The following is a 14,171-nucleotide window of genomic DNA, read 5'->3' on the forward strand; positions in this document are numbered from 1 at the left end:
TGTCTTCCATATGTTGCATAACTGTACTTGTAAGAATATAAAGATCAGCTCCTAAAACCAAATACTCTGCACTGGAACTTGGGGCATATCAAGATGCATTATCACTAGCCTGAAGTCAGTATTATATCATTGAGTTTAAGATGCCCCATTATTTTATATACCTTTAAGCAAGAAAAATTATTGCCAATTGTAAGTCTGAGATGCATGCCAATTTCAGAGATGTTAAAAGGGTGGGGTGAAGTTCTTAAAGTGGATTAAATACAGTAATTAAGGCATTGTGTAGTCAATATTTAGGTACTTGCATTCTTCTAGGCATAACTAACCTTACACCCTAGGGCAATACTAACTCAATTTCATCATGGAAAAACATCATTTTACCTAGAACATATAATCCAGGATGCTGCCTGTATTGTAGAAGGAAAAGAAAATATATGCCCTTTTTCCCCCTTCATTTCTTTTATTTATGTTATAAATTTTACTTTAAATTTTTTACCTTTAAATTTTCCTTTTTTTTCTGAGAGGTGGTAATTATCAACATTCTGAAAGTGCAGAAAGTGCTCAGTAAATTCCAAGCACTGTGTTGAAAAGACACTGGTTATATAGAGATGATTCAGTATATAAAGAATGGGTATACAGAGATGAAAAAAGACAGAAGAGCAAAAGGTGGCAACCAAGCATAGTATAGCGAAGGAAATGATTGGGGGGAGAAGGGCAGTTTCTAAAAGATAACACAGATAACACGGTATCTGAGCTGGCTTTGAAAGAAGCAATAAAAATTTGTCAGAGGAAGGGATGGTACATTTCAGGTGGGCATAAGCAAACCACAAGTCACTCCAGATAGCTGCTGTGCAAAGTGCCAGAGGAGAAGGGGCTAGAGAAGAGCCTCTGATAACAAGGCTGAAGAATCTAGACCTAAACAGTCTAGCTGCTGAACAGCCTTATAATTTTTTAATTCACGGTGTAGAAAATCACTTTAGGAATGTTACTTTAGCACCACTTTTAACATGTTTAAATGAAACATTTTTCAGATAGGTTTTTTTTCAGTGATGTAAAACATTTGTAATGACCTATCTCCAATTCTTTGTCTTTGATTTTGTTTCCTGTGGCTGTCCTTTTCCCAATCAGGATGTTGAGAATGACAGTCCTGAGCCCTCTGACTGGGACAGGTTTGCTGCTGAGGAATATGAGACCCTTGTAGCAGAGGAGTCTGCCCAAGCACAGTTCCAGGAAGGGTGAGTGAGTCTGCCTTGGTCTTGTAGAACTTTTTTTAACAGGGGTAATAACCACATTAGGACCACCTTAAAAAATCAAGCTAGTAATCCTTTCCTATTTCTACCATTTTTGAATATCATAAAAATGAGTGATTTTAACCAACTTCAGTTAAATGAATATTTCCCCAGCAGTCTTCTCTCTCCTTCTTCACTAATTTCCTGAAAAGTCTTCTCATGTGCCATTTCCTTTAATGGAGTTGTACCTTTCACTGAAAACTGAGATCATTGTGCAGTCATACTACTTTGCTAGGGATGTTAGTACACCCTGTTTATAAATACAGGAGGAGGCTAGAACTGAAGCTGTTTTAAGTAGTAAAGATCATCATGTTTAAAACAAATCTTTATCAGACATGGTTTGGTGCTTTCAACCCTGAACAGGAAGTAACCTCTACAAGGATTTATAATAGGGTATAATTCCATAAAGGGACTGTGGTAAGAAATTAAATTATTCAAGACTTTTACTGCTTAGAACATTTCAGTAACTATAATTTGCTGGCTCTTTTCATCTTCTGGCGATTCCTTTAGCAGTTCCTATGATTCTTCCTTAGTCATTGTTTCTCTAAGCCTCTCAATTAATCTTTATTATTAATGTAATGCATTGTAATGCATTTTGAATAGGCAGTATATTAATTTGATTTAATATTCAAATAAAAGAATAAATAGTAAGTTTCCTGCTACCCAGTTGTCCCCAGAAGCAACCACTGTTATCATTTTCTGTGCACCCTTCCAAAGACACTCCATCCCCACTCCCTCCCATGTGTTCTCACACTCTCTCTCTCTCATACACAAACACACATATATACATACATATGTGTATATGTATAAAAGCAAATACACATATACATTCTTTTATTTCTTTCTTCCTCTTACACATATGGTACCATACTCATTATTTAGTTTCCTGCTTTTTCCACACTTTTATAAAGTTTCTGTTATAGAAGATGAATAAGTTCTGGAGATCTGCTGTACAACATAGTATCTATAGTTAAAAAATGGTATTGTGCACTTTAAAATATGTTAAGAAGATAGATCTCATGTTAAGTGTTCCTACAAAAGAAAAAAAAAAACACAAGGAAATGTTGGAGGTAATGGATATGTTTAGTACCTTGGTTGTGGTGATGGTATCACAGATATAAGCATATATCCAAAATCATCAAGATGTATTCACTAAATGTGTACAGTTTTTTGTATCGAACTTCAATAAAGCTAAAAATGATAACAACAAAGATTGGGAGAGCAGCATGGTGAACCAGATACTTGTATTTTATGATCATTGAGATATAAATGAGGCATCACAAATATTTGGGGGGCCCTGAGGTGTATGAAAAAATTAATAAAAGAATAACTGAAGGTTGGAGAAAAAACAAATCAATAAATTGGAGATTATTCCATAAATATATTTAATGAATGTGCTAAGCTTTTTATAACTGCATAATATTCCACTATATAGTTATACCATTATTTTACATTCCTCCGTTCACAAACATTATAGTGAAAATAGTGAAATATTAGAGATATAATGTTGCAGTGAATAATCTTATGTGTCATTTTATACATATGCGGGATAAATTTCTAGTGTGTAGCAAACAGATAGCAAACTTGCAAAGACACAGGAGGATTTTAGAGAAACCAACAAGAAATGATGCAGACACCCAGAACTAGGTATGGTGGGAGCATTTCATCCCTAGGCCTAAAAGGACAAGTAGGTGAAACCATCATCAGAACCCAAAGAGAAGAGCTATATGGAGAGGGTCACCTGACAGAACTTGTGACCTTCGTAATGGGATTTAGCCAACCTGTGACAACCCAGCTGAGGGAGAGCTGCTAGAATATCCCGTTTCATTCTCATATCCTTCAGTATCCTGCAGGCACTTCGCTTTAGCTTCCAACCAGAAACCAGAAGACAAGAGAGCCCAATGGTGTGGTCCATTTGGGTCAGCCTCCTGGGGCACAGAGCTAGGGGAAGAGTAGATCTAGAAGGATAAACAGAAAATACCCAGCTCAGTAGATAATGTCAAATAGTCCTCCATAGAGATTGTACCATTAAGTCTTGAATATCTTTTTTGAGAGTACTGAAGAAGCCATCACCAAACCACCTTCTTTAATCTAGAGATTTCCTTAATATGCTTAGCCACAAAACTGGGACCTCATTTTTATGTCAAAGACCCAGAGGAAACGCTTAAAATCATTCATCATTCATTGATTATCTTAAGTCTGAGTGCATCAGAAAAGACAGGCAAGTTGATTCACAGGCATGATTTAGTTTTTTGGCAGGGAGCTTCATTAATACGAATTGGGGTAGGTGTACTGATCTTATGAAGCAATATCACTACTGTTAAGAAGATGTGTAGATGTTTATAATAGTGAAAACTGGAGACAATCTAAGTGTTTAATAAGAAGAAGATTAATAAAATTATCCTACATATACACAGTGCAATCCCATGTAACCATTAAAAATCATTTTGTGGATGTATAATTCTTAACTAGCAAAGAAAAAACAGAGATGTGAAAGAAGGCTTTGAAATATCAAGTAAAACTGAATAGAAAGGAACAAAATAAAGTTATCAGAAAATTAGGTATATATAAGGAAAACAAAAGGGATCTAACTTAATCATACTAGACAGTGGAGCAAATGAAATAGAAAAAAATATTCAAAGATAACAGAAAAGCTTTTTTGAAATAAAAGAAGACCTGAATCTGAAAAGTCAGAAGTCACACCATATCCAGGAAATACTGATGATGACTGGCCCCATAGATGTGTGGTGAATTTAACAGAATTCAAAGATAAATAAAAGTTTACTTTGGGGGCTTTTTCCATTTTTAAAAAATGCAAGTCACCAGACAAAAGAGGAAAAAAAAATCAGCCTTGCCTCAGGTACCTCCACAGTAAAAATAAATACTAGAAGATCATAAAATAATATTTATAACTTTCTCAGAGAAAGAAATTCTATATCCTAAAATTTTATACTAACCCAAGATGGCATTCAAACATGAAAACACAAATGGATATTTTCAAACATACAAGAACTGAAAGGAATAAAGCACCCATGAGCTCTTCTTTAAAAAGGACATAATCATAAAACCAAGAGATGAACCAAAACAGAGAGCCCAGAAATGGAATGGCCATGGTGGAAAAGAAATAATAGTGAGTGTTCAATCCATTTAAATATAAAAGGATAGAGGCAGAACATAATATTCTGGAAAAAATAATATAACTAAAAGTGGGATGTAGAGAGGAGGAAGAAATATATGTGTAAGTTTCATTAGCAGGGCCTCAACAGCTACCCTCTAAAGCTGATAAGTCAAGTTGAGGGTTTAAGGCTATTAATTAAACACTTGAAAAACCAAAGCCAGACTCTAAATATTCTAATTCAATCAGAAAACATGTACACACAAAAAAGAAAAACACAGACCACGCAGCATAAAGATGAGAGAACTAAAACAAATACTTTTAAGTCAGTGAATATAAATGGAACAAACTCACTTATTAAAAGAAAAGTATTCAACTACAGAATGACAACAAAAGCTGAATTAAAAAAGACAAAACACCCCAAAAAAGCTGTCCTGATAACATCAGATTCTTGAAGCAGAAACTCCAAAAGGAATAAAAAGGAGAAATTGAAACCTGTTATTTGCAGCCATAATAAAATATTCCCTGAAAATGGATACCTTTGTGGTTTATTGTCCAGAGACCATTTACAAAATACATATTAGGCCACAAACAAAACTTCAGTGGACTTCTAAAAAGTAACAGTAATACAGACTAGCTTCTCATTTCAAGGAGGTAAACAAAGCATCCTGTAGTTTTCAGTCTCTGATACCATATAAAAATAAGAAATACAGAGCACCACTTGAAGTAATAGGAGAAACTTTCATTGGACTAAAAGAAGGAAAGCAGATGGAATCGGATTGAAGAGGGAGCCAGAGCTTAGGTTCTATGCAGGAAGATGAGGAAGATAATTGCCACAGATAAAGGGAGCAGTACTTACAGATGATTCATACCTTAATTTGACTGAAACCAAGAGCAAGAGAGAAACCAGAAGAAGAAGCATCCCGGGAAGTTGAGCCCTGTACATCCCATCCTACCCATAAAGGAAAGACAAAAGCAGTGAGTATGGGATCTTGGGGCAGCATGGCCCATCCATCCCCCTATTCCCATTTAAAACACTAGCAACCCCACATTGCTCTCTCCTAAGCAGCCAGTGCAGAGGCAACAGTCTGTTCTCTACTACATAGTAAAGTGGACAAATATCAACCAATAAAATACTCAACAAATGGAAGAACTTTCAACCCTGGAAGGAGACTCACTACAACAATCAGAACAAGACATCAAAATGGGTATATTTACTTTTTTTTTTTCCTGCACCGCACAGCATGTGGGATCTTAATTCCTCAACCAGGGATCGAACTCGTGCCCCCTGCAGTGGAAGCGCAGTCTTTAATCACTGGACCGCCAGGGAGGTCTGACTATTTTTAGAGAGATAAGAGAGAATATTACACTCTTCAGGCAAGACCAGCCAAGTATCTTTCCAGTATCTGGAAATGAGAAGAAAAAAAATCTTAATGAAAAAACACAATCATTGGGCTAAATAATAGAATGGACACATCTGAAAAGTTTTTGATTTGGAATATTGATTGTGATACAGGAGTAAGAAATCCTTGTAGAAACCAGTAGAAATAATAGCCAAATAATTCCCAGAATTTTAGCTGTTTAAACAAATAAAAATATACACAGAAACAGGAATCAGCACATTTTTTCTGGCCAGGTAGTAAATATTTTAGGCTTTGCAGGTCTCTGTCACAATTACTTAGCTCTGCCACGGTGGTGTGAAAGTAGACATAATGTGTAAGCAAGCGAATGTGGCTGTGTTCCAATAAAATTGTAATAATAGACACTGAGATATTAACTTCAGATCATGTTCACATCACGAAATAGTCTTTTGATTTTGTTTTCAAATTTAAAAAGGTAAAACCATTCTTAGCTCATGGGCTGTACCAAAACAGGTGGTGAGACAGATCTGGCCCACCGATTGTAGTTTCCCAATCCCTGTAGTAGAGTGAAATTTCAGAACATAAAAGATAAAGAACTGAAAAGCTACCAGAGAGGGAAAAGGAAAGATTACCCACAAATTAAACACAAAAAGAAATAGATACACTAACTAATATGTATAAAATAGATAACTAACAAGAACCTGCTATATTGCACAGGGAACTCCACTTCACTTCACTATACAGTAGAAACTAACACAACATTGTAAAACAACTATACCCCAATTTAAAAAAAAAGAGAGCACTTCACTGAAATACTGAAAAGAAAAAAACTTTGAACCCTGAATTCTGTTCCTATTTAAATGTGAGGGCCAGATAAAGACATTTTTAGACATTCAAAGATGCAAAATGGTTGCCACCCACAGATGATCTCTGAAAGAAATATGAAAGGGTATTCTTCAGCAAGAAGGTAAATATATCCTAGAGGAATAGTGGGATACAAGAAACAACAAAATTAGTAAAATTTATCCTTAGAATTAGGGAAGTATTGATTATAGATACTGTTAACAGAGAGAGTAAAAGAAGGTCGGGGTAATATGCTATGAATCTTTATTAGAGTGAAGAATATAGACACTGATAAATTTATATTTAACAATGACTAGAGTTAAAGTATGTCTGTTGGGCTTCCCTGGTGACGCAGTGGTTAAGAATCCACCTGCCAAGGCAGGGGACATGGGTTCGAGCCCTGGTCCAGGGAGATCCCACATGCCACAGAGCAACTAAGTCCATGCACCACAACTACTGAGCCTGTGCTCTAGAGCCCGCGAGCCACAGCTACTGAAGCCCGCGTGCCTAGAGCCTGTGCTCCACAACAAGAGAAGCCACTGCAATGAGAAGCCTGCGCACCACAACGAGTAGCCTCTGCTCTCTGCAACTGGAGAAAAGCCCGCGCGTAGCAACAAAGACCCAACGCAGCCAAAAATAAATACATAAAGCAAATAAATTAAAATTTATTTATATACGTCTGTTAAAAAGTTTAAGGACGGGGCTTCCCTGGTGGCGCAGTGGTTAAGAATCTGCCTGCCAATGCAGGGGACACGGGTTCGAGCCCTGGTCCAGGAAGAACCCACATGCCATGGAGCAATTAAGCCCATGCACCACAACTACTGAGCCTGCACTCTAGAGCCCGTGCTCCGCAACAAGAGAAGCCACCGCAACGAGAAGCCCACGCAATGCAACGAAGATTAGCCCCCACTCACCGCAACTAGAGAAAGACCGCGCACGGCAACTAAGACCCAATGCAGCCAAAAATTTAAAAAAAGAAAGTTTAAGGAAAACCACTAAAAGAATAAATATTAAATAGAAAACTTTCTAATCATTTTTAGAAAAAGACAGTAGACTATTAACTGGAAAAATAGTTGTATAAAGAAAACTCAATCTACTAAAAGACAATGTGTTTATCAGTATTCTTTTGGTGAGAAGTGACTTTAACTCAAATTGGCATAAGGGGGGAAAAGCATTAGCAAAAAGGAAATTATTGAACTTTTATTGAATTCAATAATTATTGAATTATAGAACTGAGAAGTCTAGGGATAGTACTGACTTTAGAGACTTTGATTTTATCTCTTTCATCTCTTAGATAATGCTTTCCTTTCATTCTTTCACTCTTCAGCAAGTTTTTTATATGTGGTGGCAAGATGATACCTTCAAGTTCAAATAAAAGAGAAAATCCCTTTCCCACAAGGTTCAACAAGCTGCCCAGGACTTGTGTTGGCTCTGATTGGCTTGGTTTGGGTCTAGTCCCTGAACCAGCTCCTGAAGGAGTTAGGCCTAGAACTTAGCTTGGACAGGAGTCAAGTTCATCCAAACCTTGTGTATTCCCAAGGAAAATTTGGGAATTTTGAAAATATGGCCCCAAAAAAGGAAATGCTATACTGGTAAAGGAACACCAGATGTCCACTACAGTAAGAAAGGAGACAAGAAGACAAAGACAGACAAAATAAATGGACAAAGTAAGTCCAGATAAAGTATGAATCACAAAACTCAGAACGGATTAAAAATCCAACTGTACACCATTCTTTTAGATTCATACCTAACACAGAGGTAACAGTCAAATAAATAGTAAACAAGAGGAAATCAGGTATAGCAATGTTAATGAGACAAAGAGAACTGAAACCTTTAAAAGAAACTTACCAGTATTTCAGCAGCTGGCCATGAAAATAAGTTACGAACTTTATGCAATACATAAAACAAATCTGATATAAATACAAGGAAAAATTCACAATCCCATAGTCATATAAAAACCAACAAATCAAACAGGCTAAAAAATTCATAAAGAATATAGAATTAGTAAACTTTCATAGAGGTACTCAAAAGTATACTTGGTACCCAACAAATACACATGGAACCATCACAATAAAGTACCTATTTATTAAGGCATGAAGGAAACTGCAACATTTTTTAAAATTACTAGCATATAGGGCACATTTGTTACTTAAAATGTAACCTGAAATTAACAACAACAACAAAAATGCACATATCTGGAGAGTTAAAAATAAAATTTTGAAAAATTAAATATATCTTAAAATAATTGTTAAGCTAAAGAGAAGATCAAAATACCAATTACAGTTTCTTTTAGAATCAGGCAATGAAAGCATTATATTTATTAAAATCTGTGGGATATGGACAGGGGAAAATTTGTAACCTGTAGACAGAAATAAATGAATTAGGCGATGCATGAAAAAGGATGACAAAATAGACCCAAATAAAGTACATGAAAGGAAGAAGTTCAACAACTGTATTTCAAACAAAAATAAATCTATTAACTTATCCATACATACCCATATTCTGTGCCAAGCACTATTCTAAATATTTTAATTCATAAAACTTCTATTTTGTAGGTGCTGTTATCCCTAGTTTACAGATATTAAAACTGAACTACAGAAGATTAATTTGTCAAATCTACCAACATATATAAAAGAATACATCATCAGTAAGGGGGTTTTATCCCAAGATTGCAACAGTGGTTCAACTTTACAAAATCTGTCATTAACAGATGAAAGGAGTAAAAAAGGAAACAAAATATAAACTGATTCTTTGAAGACATGTGATAAAATATATCTTCTGGTTTGGAAAAAAATTATAAAACTAAGCAAACTTAAGAGCACCTCCTTAATGGGTAAAGGGTATTAATCCCATGCCCCAGAAACAACCAGCTAAAAATATAATAGAAAAAAATCCTATTTGTGATATCAACAAAAAAAGTGACTCCAAAATATATGTGAAGAAAATATAAAATTTCACTAAAAGTTATAAAGATCATTCCCCATGTTAAAATTAATTTATTAATTTGATATAATCCCCCCAAATATGTTGTAGAACTTGATCAGCTAATTCTAAAACTCATACTGAACAATAAATACAAAAGACTTGCAGTGAGTTCTGAAAAGAAACAAAGGTATGGTGGGGCACAGGGGACGTGTACTATAAAGCCATAGTAATTAAACTCATTTTAGAATCCATGCCAAAACAGAAGATTTATGCAAAGCAATACAGTATATGATAAAGATAGTGTGTCAAGAAAAGTCTAGTCAGTAAAATGTTGGCTCTCTGGTGGAGTGAAGAAAGTACATATTAAGCTAATATCTGCATGCAAATAAAGAGTTTAAAAGCAAAAAAGTGATGGGAGAAATTTATAGGGAAATTATTTATAGATATGAGTATATTTTAAAAGTGACAAATGCTATATCACAGTCAAAAGCAAACACATAGGGTTGAATAGTCTTTCATAAATTGGATTCTTCAAAATCAATAGTTAAGAACATGAATATTAACCAATTCTACAACATCAAAAGATAGAAATTTCACCCAGGAAATAACAATGAAAATTCCCACTTCACCAACAGTTAAAATGTAGTAGCCAGATATAACAATTTTAAGTGTTATCTGTACCTAACAACAAAGCCCCAAAATACATGAAACAAAAATTGCCAGACAATTCAACAATTATAGCTGGAGATTTCAACACTCCTCTTACAGTAACTGATAGAACTAGAGACAATCTCTAAGGATACAGAAGACTTGAACAACACAGTCAATGTATTTGATCTAATCAATATATACACTCCACAAAACAGTAGCAAAATACACATTTTTCTCAAATGCACATGGAACTTCTTCAGGAAAGACCATCTGTTAGGTGAATAAAACAAGATTCAGTAAATTCAAATCAAGTATGTTTTCTGACCATTATAGAATAAAATTACAAATCAATAACAGAAGGAAATCTGGGAACCCCAAAATGTTTGGAAATTAAATAACACACTTCTAAAGACGCATGGGTCAAAGAAGACACTGCAGGGAAATTTAATACTATCTTGAAACGAATGAATATAAAAGAACATATGAAAATGTATGAGGTGCAATTAAAGCAGTGCTTAGAGAAATATTTATGGCCCAGAAAGGTCGAATATCAATAATATAAGCTTCCATCTTAAGAAACTAGAAAAAGGAGGAGCCAAATAGACCCAAAATAAGTAGAAAGAAGGAAATAACAAAGATCAGAGTAGAAATCCATGAAATAGAAAATAGGAAAATAATATGAAAGAACTGATGAAACCAAAAGTTGGTTCTTTGGAAAGATTTTAAAAGAGATAAAGCTTTAGAAAAAACGAGAGAGAGGAATAAATTAAAATCAGGATGAAAGAGGTTGCATCACTATGGACACTATAGAACTTAATTATAAAGGAATATTATGAACAACTTTATCCCAATAAATTTGACATCTTAGATGACATGGGACAAAATCCTCAAAAAACTCAAATTACCAAAACTGGCTCAAGTAGAAATGGAAAATCAGGATAGACTATATCAAGATACTAAAATCATTAAGTTTTCCCCAAAAGAAAAGTCCAGGTCCAGATGGTTCCAATGGCAAGTTCTGTCAAATATTTAAGGGAAAAAATAATACCAATCTTTCATTAATACTGTCAGAAAATAATAGTAGGAGGGAACACTTCTAAATTTATTTTAGAAAGCCAATATTACCTTTATACCAAACCCAGACAAAGATCACGAGAAATGAAAACTACAAACCAGTATCCCTCATGAACATCAATATAAAACTTTTCACAAAATATTTATCAAATCCAGCAACATATAAAAAAGATTATACACTCTAAGTGGGGTTTACCTCAGGAATGGAAGGCTGTCTTAACATCTGAAAATCTATTAATGTAATACAGCATATTCATATAATAAAGGACAAAAACCACATAATTTCCACAGACACAAAAAAAGCATTTGACAAAATCCAACATCCATTCACAGTAACTCTTACCCCAGTAAGGATAAAAAGGAACTTCCTTAACCTGATAAAAGGCATCTATAATTAACATCATACGTATAGTGAAAAACTGAATGCCTTTCCACTAAGATCAGGAACAAGGCAAGGATGTTTCTGTCCCTCCCCATTTCTACTCAGCACTGTAACTGAGGGTCCTAGCCTGTGCAGTAAGACAAGAAAAAAAACATTAAAAGTGTTCAGATAGATTGGAAAGAAAAAAGTAAATCTATTCCTAGATTATATATCCTTTAAGTAGAAAATACAAAGAAATCTGTGTAAACGCTACCAGAACTAATAAATGAGTTAGCAAGGTCTCAGAATACAAGCTCAGTATACAAAAATCAGTTGTATTTCCATGTACTAGCAATGAACAATCAAATAGTGAAATTCAAATAAAGAATTCTATTCACAACAGCGTCAAAAAGAAAAAATACAATAAATATAACAAAAGAACTATAATACTTGCACGCTGAAAACTGCAAAACAGTGCTGAGAGAAATTAAAGACCCAAATAAATAGAATTAGAAAGCTCAGTATTGTTAAAATGTCAGTTCTCCCCAAATTGATCTACAGATTTAACCCACTCCCTATCAAAATCCCTGCAGGCTTTTGTTATAGAAATTGGCAAACTGATCCTAAAATTTATATAGAAATGCAAAATACCTAGAATAGCCGAACACTTTTTTAAAAGAACAAAGTTGAAGGACTTAGGCTACCTGATTTCAAAACTTACTACAAAGCAAACAACCATCACGGCATTGTAGAATTGCTAAGTATACACAATCAATGAAACACTCTAGAAATAGACCCTCATATATACAGCCAATTAATTTTCAACCAAAGGAGAAAGGGTGGTCTTTTCAGAAATGATGCTGAAATAATTGGATGTCCATATGCAAAAACAAGAACCTCAATCCACATCTCACACCATATACAAAGATAATTATCTCGAGTTCCCTGGTGGTCTAGTGGTTAGGATTTGGCACTTTCACTGCCATGGCCTGAGTTCAATCCCTGGTGGGGGAACTGAGATCCTGCAAGCCGCATGAAGTGCCAAAATAATAATTATTATTATAATTATTAATAAATATTAATTAATTATTATCTCAGTAAATTTATGAGCTGAAACCCTAAAGCTTCTAGAATAAAACATAGAAAAATCTTTGTGACCTTGGGTTAGGCAAGAGCAATAAAAATATTGATAAATTGGACTTCCTTCAAAATTAAAAACTATTGCTCTTCAAAAACACCATTAAGAAAATGAAAAAGACACACTGGGGGAAAACATTTCTAAAACATCCTGATAAAGGATTCTTCCCAGAATATATAAAGAACTTACAGCTCAATAATAAAACGACAACCTAATTTTTCAAGTGAACAAAAATTTGAATATTTAACTAAATTAGAGGTACAAACAGCAGATAGATATATGAAAAGATGCTTTACATCATTAGACATTAGGAAAATGTAAATTGAAACCACAATGAGATACACTACACAGCCACTAGAACATCTAAAATCACCAGTTGGCAATGATGTGAAGAAGCTGGAACCCTCATATATTGGACTGATGTGGATGTAAAATTATGTAGCCTCTTTAGAAATGTTTGGCAATTTCTTAAAAAGTTAAACATACATTTATCATATGAATCAGCAGTTCCACTCCTAGGAATCTACCCAAGAGAAATGTTTACCCAAGACTTGTACATGAATGTTTACAGCAGCATTATTCTTAGTAGCCCAAAACTGAAAATAATCCAAATATCCACTAAACTGGTGAATTGAGAAACAAAATATAGTATATCCATGTAATGGAGTGCTCTTCAGCAATAAAAAAAAAAAAAGGAATGAACCATTGACAAACACAACATTGATGAATCTCAAGCCAAGTGAAAGAAGCTAGACAAAAAGAGTATATTCCAATCTTGTCTGATTCCATTTATGTAAAATTCTAGAAAATGCATCCTAGGGACTTCCCTGGCAGTCCAGTGGTTAAGACTCCGTGCTCCCAACGCAGGGGACACAGGTTCAATCCCTGATTGGGGAACTAAGATCCCACATGCCACACAGCACAGCCAAAATTAAAAAAAAAAAAAAAAGGCAGGCTTGCCAAAGGGGAAAGGGGCAGGGAGGATGGATTGGGGGGTTTGGGATAAGCAGATACACACTACCGTATGTAGGGTAGATGACCAACAAGGATTTACTGTATGGCATAGGGAGCTCCATTCAGTATCTTCTGGTGACCTATAGTGGACAAGAATCTGAAAAAGAATATATATGTATAACTGAATCACTTTGCTGTACACCTGAAATACACAGTATTGCAAATCAACTATATTTCAATAAAAAAGAAAATATCACAATTTTTAAAAATTTTCTAAAAAATTCTAGAATGACAGAAACCAAATCAGTGGTTAGCTGGGGAGGGCAAAAGTGATTCTAAAGGGGCATGAGGAAACTTTCGTGGGGGGGGGGGTGGAGATTTACATGATCTTGAGGTGTTGGTTTTACAGGTATATACAAAAGTCAAAACTTATTAATTATACACTTTAAATATGAGCAATTTA

At 34.7% G+C, this 14,171-nt stretch overlaps 1 protein-coding gene across 4 annotated transcripts in view; it reads left to right on the plus strand.

Moving 5' to 3' along the window:
* The window catches only part of PPP2R3A (protein phosphatase 2 regulatory subunit B''alpha), a 229,270-nt gene that overhangs the window by 203,553 nt on the left and 11,546 nt on the right, over positions 1–14,171 (plus strand). For all 4 annotated transcript variants that reach the window (XM_027091681.1, XM_027091683.1, XM_027091682.1 and 1 more), the window contains one exon: positions 1,126–1,232. In XM_027091681.1, coding sequence (XP_026947482.1) covers positions 1,126–1,232 — 107 coding nt within the window. The remainder of the gene's footprint in view (positions 1–1,125; positions 1,233–14,171) is intronic.

This window comes from Aethalodelphis obliquidens, unplaced genomic scaffold (assembly GCF_003676395.1).
Source record: "Aethalodelphis obliquidens isolate GAN/ISIS:26980383/991018 unplaced genomic scaffold, ASM367639v1 scaffold72, whole genome shotgun sequence".
NCBI classification, from domain to species: Eukaryota; Metazoa; Chordata; class Mammalia; order Artiodactyla; family Delphinidae; genus Aethalodelphis; species Aethalodelphis obliquidens.